This window comes from Diutina rugosa (assembly GCF_008704595.1).
Source record: "Diutina rugosa strain CBS 613 chromosome Unknown scaffold81_size37126, whole genome shotgun sequence".
Lineage (NCBI taxonomy): Eukaryota > Fungi > Ascomycota > Pichiomycetes > Serinales > Debaryomycetaceae > Diutina > Diutina rugosa.
The window spans coordinates 26031-37188 of record NW_022995197.1 but is presented as its reverse complement, the minus strand read 5'-3'; the positions used below and the strand labels follow the sequence as shown (position 1 = coordinate 37188).

General features: G+C 54.5%; 6 protein-coding genes across 6 annotated transcripts; all 6 read right to left on the bottom strand. All coding sequences in view use genetic code 12, as the record gives it.

Annotated features, from left to right (window-relative positions):
* Positions 1-630: 630 nt before the first annotated feature.
* On the bottom strand, positions 631-2490 carry DIURU_004729 (tRNA methyltransferase; the record flags this gene model as incomplete). The annotated part of the gene is made up of 1 exon (XM_034157634.1): positions 631-2490. The coding sequence occupies one exon, from the start codon at positions 2488-2490 to the stop codon at positions 631-633; it is 1860 nt and encodes a 619-aa protein (XP_034010493.1).
* A 204-nt stretch (positions 2491-2694) lies between these two features.
* DIURU_004728 (exosome non-catalytic core subunit) lies at positions 2695-3411 on the bottom strand (the record flags this gene model as incomplete). The annotated part of the gene is made up of 1 exon (XM_034157633.1): positions 2695-3411. The coding sequence occupies one exon, from the start codon at positions 3409-3411 to the stop codon at positions 2695-2697; it is 717 nt and encodes a 238-aa protein (XP_034010492.1).
* A 137-nt stretch (positions 3412-3548) lies between these two features.
* DIURU_004727 (uncharacterized protein) lies at positions 3549-4715 on the bottom strand (the record flags this gene model as incomplete). Its single annotated transcript, XM_034157632.1, has 1 exon — positions 3549-4715. One exon carries the CDS (start codon positions 4713-4715, stop codon positions 3549-3551), a length of 1167 nt encoding a protein of 388 aa, XP_034010491.1.
* Positions 4716-5226: 511 nt separating this feature from the next.
* On the bottom strand, positions 5227-6249 carry PPH21 (phosphoprotein phosphatase 2A catalytic subunit; the record flags this gene model as incomplete). Its single annotated transcript, XM_034157631.1, has 1 exon — positions 5227-6249. The coding sequence occupies one exon, from the start codon at positions 6247-6249 to the stop codon at positions 5227-5229; it is 1023 nt and encodes a 340-aa protein (XP_034010490.1).
* A 733-nt stretch (positions 6250-6982) lies between these two features.
* DIURU_004725 (Zn(II)2Cys6 transcription factor domain-containing protein) lies at positions 6983-8953 on the bottom strand (the record flags this gene model as incomplete). The annotated part of the gene is made up of 1 exon (XM_034157630.1): positions 6983-8953. One exon carries the CDS (start codon positions 8951-8953, stop codon positions 6983-6985), a length of 1971 nt encoding a protein of 656 aa, XP_034010489.1.
* A 367-nt stretch (positions 8954-9320) lies between these two features.
* DIURU_004724 (uncharacterized protein) lies at positions 9321-10985 on the bottom strand (the record flags this gene model as incomplete). Its single annotated transcript, XM_034157629.1, has 1 exon — positions 9321-10985. One exon carries the CDS (start codon positions 10983-10985, stop codon positions 9321-9323), a length of 1665 nt encoding a protein of 554 aa, XP_034010488.1.
* Positions 10986-11158: the final 173 nt, after the last annotated feature.

The following is an 11158-nucleotide window of genomic DNA, read 5'->3' as shown; positions in this document are numbered from 1 at the left end:
AATATATATCGGGGATGGGTCGTGTGGGCGGTACGCCGCTGCCGAAGCAATCTCGGGGCCCAAACGCGGACGATGCCGGGGCAGTGTACCGGATGCCCTCCAGTTGGGGCGCCGCTGCGGGTATCTCTAATGGCGGCGGGCATATCAGTAATCGTGCCTGCCTCAGTCGCACAAAAGGCGACATAATTGAAGGCGCTACGCGGAAGCCTCGGGGGGCGTTTACAGGAGGCTGGCGGCACGGTGGTGGCACGGTGGTCGTTTAGAGTGTGCTAGTATAGGGGATCTCCGTTTCTCGGGGTTAGTGGTGGGTGGTGTGAGTTGCCGTGTTGGGAGCCTAGCCCGATGAGCCCATTATAATGCCGAGTGCGTCATGGGGTGCAGAGGCTGCTCGCGGAAGGGTGGGGGTGGGCTTAGTTGCGGAAATGAATTTTTTCGTTGGCTATAATGACAACTCCGGGGCTGGGCAGCCCGAGAACCAACGCCCCTCTTTTTCGTATGTGGCCAGGGCTCACCACCCGGGGTCCCCCGTCGACACTAAAACGGTTGTGTCTAGTGTCTGCTCGACAATGAGGAAATGTTTACTAAACTAGATACAAAGTTTCAAATTGGCATACGATGGTGCGGCGCTGTCTACGCCAAGTGGCTTAGAGGCATGGTGTAGCTAGGGTTGTAGACGTTGCCAAACGAGTAGCACACCGCGCCGCCGCCGACGATCGCCATCGCGCCATTGGTGGTAACTAGATGGTGGCCGATAAGTACCAGCCCCGGGATCGACGTCGCCGTCACCGATAGCGATGTAACGTCCACGTAAAGCACGTCGGCGGTAAGGGCTAGCGGGTTGATGCCGCCGGCAATTACTAATGTGGCACCGTGGCAGGCGACCAGGGCGCCGATGCGGGCGTAGTGAGGGTCGCGACTGATAACGGTGGCGGCCCCCAGGACGATGTCGACGCGGTAGATAGCGTCGGAGGTGGTGGGTGCGAGACGGTCGCTCATGCCGCCGACGATGTAGGCGTATTGCCCGCTGCTATCAACGGCGATACCGGCGCTGGCGAGACAAATATCGCCGTTGATGATATTAGCGGTGTGCGTATTGATGTCGTAAACCTGAATGCCGTGGGTGCTGACCACAAGAACCTCAGAGGCGCTGATGGCAGCGGCGGCATGGCGACTTAACGAAAACGGAAGCGCCGGCAACTGGCGCCAGGCGCCATTGTCAAACAACCACACGTCGTCGTAATCGAGCCCGGGGCGACCTCGACCGCCGATGAGCAAAGCCCTGTCCAGCCCCGGAAGAGCCACCACCGTGTGGTTCATCCGCGCCAGCGGCTGAGGATCAGACGGGGCCACAAGTTTACCATCAATTAACGTGGCATCGCTGCGGGTTTGGCCGAGACCACCGTGCACTAACACCCCCAGGGACAAAGCGCAAGCGGCGGGGAACTTAAGCTCGAGCGGGTCCAGTTTTTCCCAGTGACAGTGTTCGAGCGCAAGCGGCGCCGGCGCCGGCGGCCGTTCACCCAAGTAAAGGTGGCCATCGTTACACGCGTGAGTAACAAGGTAGTGGTGGCAAAAGAGGATAAACTCCTCCCACTCGTCAAACGGCTCCACCTCGGCCACTTTAGCTTTGGTTTCGTCGTCAATATAGTCTCGCCACACCTCATAAAGATCTTTCAGTTCCACCAGCGAGAACCATCGGCTAAACCGTTGTTGTTGAAGATCTCGAGTATGGTAGCGTTCAATCAGCTGGAGCGGGTGGCGGAGATGGTCAAAGTGGTGCATCATCTTTTTGGCAAATACGGTATCGGGACCTAAGGGCATCATCTGTTCGAGAATGACGAAATGAGGGTTAGGGTGGGTCGCCAGAAGAGCAATGACGGCGTCAGCGTCGTCGGGCTTCATATACGCTAACAGCACTTCAGCAATAAAAATGGCGACGTCGGCGTCGATCTGTTTCACTACTTTTTCGTAGCTATCGGCGTGGTTCATATCGCACCCGACCAAATGGTACTTGCGGTCCTTAATCACCTGCTGGACGGGCTCTGCCGCGTCGATCATCGCTTGCTTATTGGCAATAAGATCGGGGTAGTCGATATCGTAGCACTCAACGTCAATGCCTAAGCTGAAGAGCTGAAATGGCAACGGGTCGAAGCCACACCCTAAGTTGACCACTGCCACCCGTTTCCCCGGGTACAGCCGGAGCACGTTAACCACAGTACGTTTAATCGCTTCCATCCGGATCCAGTAACCCCTGTTGATAGCGGGAGACCGGCGCTTAGCCTTGGGGACGAAATACTTGAACCATTCTCCCAATTGGGGTTCGACATGGGGGGTGTATAATTGCTCCACCAGCCGTTTGGATACGATCAGCGAGTTGTTGGTACCCTGTACTTGTAGGTCATGGTAATTCTTGCGGCGCAACTGCTTCTGTCGCTGCTGTTCCTTCTGCGCTAGCCGCTGGGCTTCTCTAGCCTCATCAGTGATGGTCATCGCACCGCGACTGGTGAAAGCGATATCTACAGTGATGGCCTAAAAAACTACAATAACTCGATAAAGAAAACTACCAATCTCTAGTGTTACTTGAATCCATGATTTTGGTGTCCTATTAGTCTTATCGATTTTTACTCTTTCATTTGCAGCAAGTCATAACCTTTCATTCTATTAGTGGCGTAATCCTATAAAGCTTCGTCGTGGTCATTCGTGGTCGACGTCCTCGTCGACTTGGTATTGGGCCCATACCCGGTCCAACACCTCGGCAGCGTCCTCGGCCGGGTGGTGTTGCATTTCCACCACGTAGTTGGCGGCAGCGATGGTGCCTCGTAAGTTGGGGTTGGCGGCATCACCAGCACGGATCCACGCCTTGCCGTTGGTGCCGACAGCAACTTCAAACTTGCATTTAGTGGCAAGGTGTTCAAGCACCGGCAGTTTATGGTTAAATAAGAGCTCACGAGCGTAGGCCAAGTTGCCGATGTCCACCACCATCCCTTGGTCGTCCAAGGGACCAAACCCGCCGTCCTTACCGGCGGCATCGACACATTCAATTTCAATATCGATTTCAGGGATGGCTTGCGATATCCGAGCGTACACTGCTTGCCCTTGTTTTAGTTGAGGGCGGTTCTTCTTGGTAGCGTTAGCGAAGGAGTAAAAGCTTAAGAGCACCGGCTGGCAGAAGTCCTGAAGCTGGACTTTGTATGATTCACCAATGGTGCCGACAACGATGCCCACGACCATGTCGTGGAGATGAGGCACGTAGTGTTTGCCCGCGGACTCAACGTAGGCGACAAGCCCTTGTTTCCGTTTCTGGGTGTGGTAGTAGCCTGCCACGGTGGGGATGGCCCGGTCGTGGTCCTCATACACCCCGGGACCCATCACCAGGGGGTGGTCTTCGATAACATCGCCGGGGACAATCATGAGGCGATGGGTGCGAAAAGTGGCAGCCGCGGTGGTATAGTGCGAAGAAATTACGACAATTACGCTTACAATTTATGAATTACATAAACCAAATTTCTTTATCATTTATTAGTCGTTTTCTATAATGCTCGTTACTTCTAAGAGAAGTGTTCAATTTGGCGCAACTTGGCCGCTTGCTTGGCACTGGTGCCGGAGTCGGGACCTTGAAGGGCGATCAACGGGTGTCTCCATTGCTTGACCAAGCTGAACAACACGTCGGGAAGCTCGGTGGGCTTGATGCCCAAGTCGGCAAACGTCTTGGCGGTGGGGTCGACCTTTTGGTCGATCAAGTGACGTTGGATCTGGTCGGGGTTGGTGGTCTTCCAGTACAAGAATTGCTTAGCCCACGCCACCAACTTGAGCAATTGAAGAGGGGCGTAGTAGTCGGCGTTGGTGTAAGGCAACAGCAAGATGTAACCGTCGTGGTGAGTGATGTTGTGGATCATTTCCCGAATTTCGGCATACGAGTACTCAGTACCGTACAATTCGTAGGTCTGGCCGGCGGTGGAGTCGTCGTAGACCATCTTTTGAAGCGCTTCGGCAACGTCCAAGGCGTATACGGGTCTCACCTTCTTGGCGTTGCGGTTGGGCAGCCACATCTTCGTCTTGGGGCCCAAGTAGTTGAGCAAGTTGTCTTCTCTGCCGAAGACGGGGGAGGGACGGACGATGGTGATGTCGGAGCCGTAGGCTTCTCTCACCGCTTGTTCACCGATACCCTTGGTGGCGTAAAACACCGAATCCAGGTTGGGGTCGGCGTTGTACGACGAGAGGTGGATGAACCGGGGGACGCCGGCTTCCTTGGTGAGGCGGGCGATTCTTTCGGCGATGCCAATGTTGACGTCGGCCATGGAGAAGTTCTTGGTGTTGTAGTCAGCACCAATGCAGTTGATGACGACGTCGGAGTGGGCGACGGAGTCCTGGATCGACTTGATGTTGCGCGAGTCAAATTCGACAAAGTTGACGACGCCAAGGTCCCCCAGCACCTTGAGGAAACGCTTCTTCATGTCGTCACGGTAAGGGACGACGGTGGTGGTACCGTGCTTGGCCAATTTGGCGGCGGTGTAACGACCAATACACCCAGCCGCCCCGAACACGGTGACGGTGTACCCGGTCCGCGACGAGCGCAACCCCGAACCCACGGCCTGGAGGACCTTGCCGTTCTTGGTGATGTTCAAGTCGGTTGCCAACGGCAGCAACGACGTGTAATTGCGGCACAGCGTCTTGGTAATCGAACGCAACATGGGTACTTCGATGTTCCTGGGCATGGTTTTTTTTTACCGCCATTTGGTTGGCCAGAGTGCGCCTGGCTCTGTGCAGGTCGCGAACCCCACCACGCGACCTAGCCGTAGCCAAATTGGATAATGATAGTGATTTGTAGTTAGTGGTTGTTAAAATTGTTTTCTCGACGTTACTTAATTGACGATAGGCCAACATAATTTGTTTTTCTGTTTGTCAAAGATCTTACATGTTACTGCCTATGAAAAACTAAGCGAGCCTTTTAATGAAAAATTAAGATCAGAAGGTAACATTATGAACCTTGTCGATTGAAAGTGAAGTAATTCAATTTATAATTAACAACTGACATCGGTGACAATAATTGTATTTGATAATAGAGATTGTGGAATAATATCAATCGCCCAACAATCAGACAAATCCAATAATTGATTTTGTGGTGACTATCGGAGATCTGATTATTCTTTACGAAATGCCATTTGCTCGGTTTGTAGTATTGCTACATAAGTCGTTGCCTGTGTCGTACGGGTGTCATAAGTTGGTTTACAAAAAGTAGTCCGGGGTTTTCCTAGTGACGGTGGGCTCGCCCGGGCGCACACTGGGGTCGTACTGCAAGAACTGTCTGTTGTGCTGTTCGTCGACCTCCATGATGGCGGCCTGGTTACCGCAACGGTAGCAGTAGTTGGGGGCGGAGAAGATCGTCACCACCGCCTCTTGATGCGACCACGAAAACCCTTCCATCACCAACTGGTGGGCGCGGGCAATGAGCGACAAGTCGTTGGTGTGGTTGAATTGCTCGGAGATATCTTGGCCAAACGTGAAACCGGCACCTCTGGGCGATATCCCCCACCCGCCACGGTCGTCAGGATCCGACCACAACAAATCGCACATCGGCCCTTCGTGGGGCACTTCTTGGATACGATTAAGCTCGCGCACCTGGTCGATGGTCTCCACCATTGGCAGCAACCCACCATGCAAACAGAAGATCTTATTGTCCACCAACGCCGTGATCGGGAAGTAGTCAAAGAGGTCGGTGAACAACTTCCACACCGTCGCCGACCCGTACTTTCGCAAGCACTCGTCGTAGAAACCGTACACCTGAGTGATTTGTCGCGACTCGTGGTTGCCTCTGAGGATGGTGATCCGCCCCGGGTACCGCACCTTCATGCACACAAGGTACGACACCGTCTCCACCGAGTAGTAACCCCGGTCGACGTAGTCACCCATGAACAAGTAGTTGGTGTCGGGACAAGGGCCACCAATTTTGAAAAGCTCGATGAGGTCGTGGAACTGGCCGTGAACGTCACCACAAATCGTCACCGGCACCAGCACTGGCTGGACGTTTTCTTCGAATTGCAACACGTCAACGGCCATGTCACACAACTGCTTCACCTCGTTTTCGCTAAGGGGCTCGCACTTGCCCAACCGCTCGATCCATTGGTCCAACTGGCCCACCGTCTGCGGCGTGAGTTCTGCGGTCTGGGGATTGGTGGAGTCGACGGGCTTTTTCAGAATGGGCTTCTTGTCGTCAACGTCCTCCATAACAACGTCGGCGTCCATGTCCATCTACTTGGGTTAGTACAGTTGTTGTCGCGGTCACCAGGTGGCGCCCCTCACTGGTGTGGGCACTGGGAGACCACGCGTGATCTCGACCACCCAGCGGGTTTAATGAGTTTTTGATGCCATCAGGTCATCAGTCACGGCCAATCAAAGTCGTTTACCCAGCACAACTAGCGGTGCCACCGATAATTAAGCGCCACTTACCTTCTCGTGTATCCTTCGCTGGTCTGAGACTAAAATTGTCGACAGTTGTTTGCTCGCCGCGAAAAAACCCCGTAGCCGAGCCAGCAGACTTGAGACAGTGCGGGGGGCAATAGGCCCCGAGCGGGGGATAGACGAGGGTTATGGAGTATAGAGGGTGGTTGTACGTGTAGTTTGAGAGCTTGGGGTATAGGTACACAAATTTTTATTGTCGTCCCATTTATAGGTGGTGAAAGTAGCAGCCGTTTGTTGTGGTTCAGCCTCGTGTGGTGGTGCGAATCAGGGGCTTGAGACCCTAAAAGCTAACGAAGAAACAATGCTAGCCTCTATTCGACGACGCTGTAGCCTGTACAAATGAATTGAGCTATTGAAGCTTTTTTTTATTCGTACCAATCATAAATAACACCATTACCATATATAGAGCTTTCACATCGATTAGGTTAACGTACAACAACCATACGCCTCGGAAAAGAAGCAAACAAAAATACATCATTATTACTGTGTGTCAGCTCGTCTAAAGTATATGTATAAGTATGGTCTATAAGTTAAAGTCGGCTTTAGTCTCGGGCTGTCCGAGACCAAACAACGTTTCCAAGTTAGCTGAGTCCTCCGAGATCTGGTTGAACAACGAGAGGAGATTATGCGACAGCTCGCTCATCGGCAAGTCCCACTCCAGTGCCAGTACCAGTGACGTCACTGGCGGCGGAGGAGGGTGAGGGTACGCGGCCAGGGGCACTACCGCCACCGGGGCGGCGTCAAGCGATGCCATCGCCGGCGCCGCTGGCGGCACTGGCGGCATTGCTGCCATGGGGTCAGGCCCGCCGCCTCTCTCTTCTCTGAGAGCGTGGAGCCCCGTGAACCACTGGTTGAGACTGGGGTTGGCCCTGATCAACTTGTTAATATTATTGAAGTGGCTGAAATGAGGAATCAAGCAGTCGGAAAGCGTCAACAACATGTCGTGGTTGATGGGGGCCTGGGTGATGTCGAGGCGCACCCGGATCATGTGGAGAATGTGGGGGAGAAGCTGGAAGTTCAGCATCTTCACCTTGAACGAGTCCATTTCCGCCACCCCTTTGAGAATTGCCGCCACCAGTGTCAATTGTTCATCAAGTTCCTGGACAACATTCCAGTGGCCCACTCCGCAAAGTACTTTGAATAAGAAAATTTGCTTGATCACTTCAAATGCGTTGTCCTGAGCTAATTGCAGCACTGCCTCTTTGATCGGAAGGTACGGAGTTTGCGCTTCCACTACTGCCGGTGCCGTTTGGAAGGTAATTCGACTCAATTTTTCGATAAGTCCCGGCACCAGTTCCGTAACCTCAATAAGGGCATATACCACGTTTTTGTCAAAAGCGTTAGCGATGAATTTTTTCGTTCTGAATTTCTCTCGTTCAAGCTGGAGGATGACGTCGTTATTTCGCCGCACGCCAAGGGCATAGGTGGTCAGCGAGTATAAGAGCATGTACCGTTCCCAAGTGTAGAGCATTTCGAACATTTCGTGGAGCTGGATGGCAGCAGCGGCGTGTTCGGACGCTGTCTTCAAGTTTAAAAGCTGGAAGTAGCTTATCAGCTTACGCAAGAACAAGAGCTTTTGCTGTTCTTGCTGCTCGTTACCGTAGTGGCCGACGTTAGGGGTATCGCCGCCGTTCATGATGTTGGTCAAATTCAAAATGTGGTAGTAGGTGCACATATGGTAGTGGCCCAACAGCAAATTATAGTAGACGCCAAAAGTGTTAGGGGCCGACGATACCGGAATATGCTGCGCCGGGATAACCGCGGGGATGATGAAGTTCTTCTCGATCAACGATAGCACCTCGATGCACTTGAAATGGGTGAGGTTTTTGAAGTTTTTGAAGTTGCGTTCCTGAATCAGCCGCTTGGGGTATTTGTGGAACTCGCGGTACTTTTGCTTTTTGAGCTTGATCAACACTTCGGCAATGAGTAAATTAAGGGTGAGGATGACAAAAAGGGTCGACAAGAACTCGTTATCGTTGTGGCGCTCCACCACCACAATCTCTTTGTCCATACACCCTTCGAAGTGGTTAGTGAGAAACGTCAATAACTCGGTGAAATTGACCACCAACAGCTGCGCCGTGAACGGTTTCACCAACTCAAACACGATGGGCTCGTCGCTGATGAGCCCGACGTTCTCCATCAAGTTTTGCGGCGTCAACAAGTACTGTTGCGCTTTCGCCTCGTCGGCCTCGGCCACCACCGTCTTCTCCGGCGACAGCGTTGTCGACGCGCTTGGCACCAACGTGTGGATCGACTTGAGCGTTTTCTTGTGCAAGTTCTTTGGCCCCAGCTTCTTCCGCTGGCGGAGCAGCGTACACTGGAGGCCGTTGGCGACACAATGAGAGCACGGGCGCTGGGACTCACATTTGACTTTGCGGATCGAGCACGCATCGCACGCCCGGACCAGCACCTTCCGCCGCTGCCGCAGCAGTTCTCCCAGCAGGTCATGGGGCGATAGCGGCGCCGCGTAGGTGTCGCCGCCAGAGCCGGTCATTGTAGCGTGGTGGGGTTGAGAGAGTATTTGGTAGTCGGTGTGGTGGGGCGTTTGTCAGGGACGTGCGCGCAGTGAGCGCATGGGCGCGAAGAGGGGAAGCGCCCATTCTCGGGGGTCAGGGTCCCCTGGCGAGGGGGCGTTGGGCACCGAGGGGCCGCCGCGGGGACCATAGGTTGGTAAGTGGCCAAAGTGGTGGTTCCGGACACCAAATGACTCCGAAGTGTGGGGCGGCGGCAATTTTAACCGGTGGCAGGCGACAATCGCCAGGGGGGCGTCCTTTTGGCGATCTGCGGCATTTAATGTAACGTCGTATTATTGGATGCGCCTATCGTCTACAGGGGGGGTTGAGTAATTAAACACTGATAATTTAGCCCATCGCCTGCTTGAACCGGTGCTGGAGATCGGCAAACTGGCAATAGAAGCGGTACTTGTTGCTGAGAACATTATTGGGCCGCGGGGTAAACTCCTGGTAGCGGCGCCCCGGCTCCACCAGCTGGACAAGCGCCTCGTGGTACGTCGACTTGCTCACGCGGACGCCTATAAGCCGGCGCGCCATCTTCGCCATCATCGTGGCGCCGATAGCGCCGCCAAACTCGCCCATCAGTGTCTGCGTCCGCAACACTTTGAGTCCAGTAACGTTGGCGATAAGCTGTAGAAGCCGGTCGTTCTGCGCCTGCGACCCCACCACCACGATACCGTCGACGCTGGTCTGGGCGCCTTGGCAGTAGCACTCGATCAACTGGCGGGTTTGGAACGCCAAGTGCTCCATCGTCAAATTATAGCGCACCACCATCAGCTCCACCAGGAAGTCGAGGACACTGGCGAGGTCGGGGCGTGAGTTGTGGCCATCAATCACCAACTCCGACATCGTGCTTAGATTATAGGGAGAACGGTTACCGACCAAGTCCCCGTAGTACATGTAAGGCTTGATGATCTCGGAAATGTGGTGGTTGTACAATTGCTCCAACTCCTCGGTTTTGTGCTCTAAGAAGCGGAACGGGTCCTCATACAGCACTTCCCCAGCCAAATTGCACAAGTCAACAATTATCCTCTCAAATAATTTGCCCGTCACCAGCTGGCCAAACTCAAATAAGTTGACGTGGTCGTGTCCCACTACCTTATATGGTCCCCATATCCCTGGGATGGGGAGCGCTCGTCGTCGGTGATCGGCGACGAAGAAACACGTCAGCGTGCCGGCGATCATCTGCACCAGGTTGGCGTCGGGCCGGTATATCAGAAGCCAGGCGGCGTAGGCGTCAATTCCCCCCAGTGCTACTATCATCGACTTGGCGTCGGTGAGCAGGAGAATGGTAGGATGGACGTCGCCCACGGGGACGCCGAGAGGGAGCATAGTGCCGTCGCTGTTGCTACAGCCGGCAGTGATGTGGGAGCCAATACCGAACCGGGCCCACGGCTCAGCGCCCCACCCTTTGACGGAGCCGTCAATGGCGGCGCTGTCGGCGCTGTAGTGAGTAGTCACTGGGTGGTAGTCAAAGTAGACATGGCCGTCGCTATCGCGATGGTAGCCTCCGTGAAGCAATAAGTACTGGATCCAGTCATAATACTCAAATACCACCAAGTGGCGGTCGCGGTAGTGGTCGCTGAGCCACTTGAGCTTCGCCACCCCCATCTCGGGCGTGATGCGCCCGCCGAGCTGCTGGAGCCATACAGTACCTTTTAACGCTTCCGTAAGCTTATCCGCCTGTCGTAGCGCCCGCTGGTCTTTCCACATCCACACGTCGTGGTCGTCCGCCAGCGTATAGTGCTTGGGGTCAGCAAGACAGTTGAACGGGCGTAAAACCCGGTGGCCGCCGTAGGTAGTCAATTCGAGCACCACCAACAGACAGGTGGCGGTGATGGCGATGGCATTGGTGGGGCGGAAGTCGAGTTGCGGAAGCCACTTTGCGATCAAGTCCCACACCGCTACCGAGCTCTGGGTGAAGTGTTCGCCGCTGGTGTCGATGTGCAACGGCTCGGCGATCACCTGGTTGATGCGGAGCCTCAGGGTGCCAATGTCAACGCCAATCAGCATGGTTCGGGTTCGCCCTGGAGCAATCTTCTTATCGGAAGAGTGTGGCCGGTAACCCTATGGTATGCATACAGGACCACGTACAATGCCTCGGGGCCTAGCACGATGATCGGGAGCAACACCGCCATGGCCACGGTGACGTAGGTGACGGCCCAGAGCCAGAACGCCACCATGAA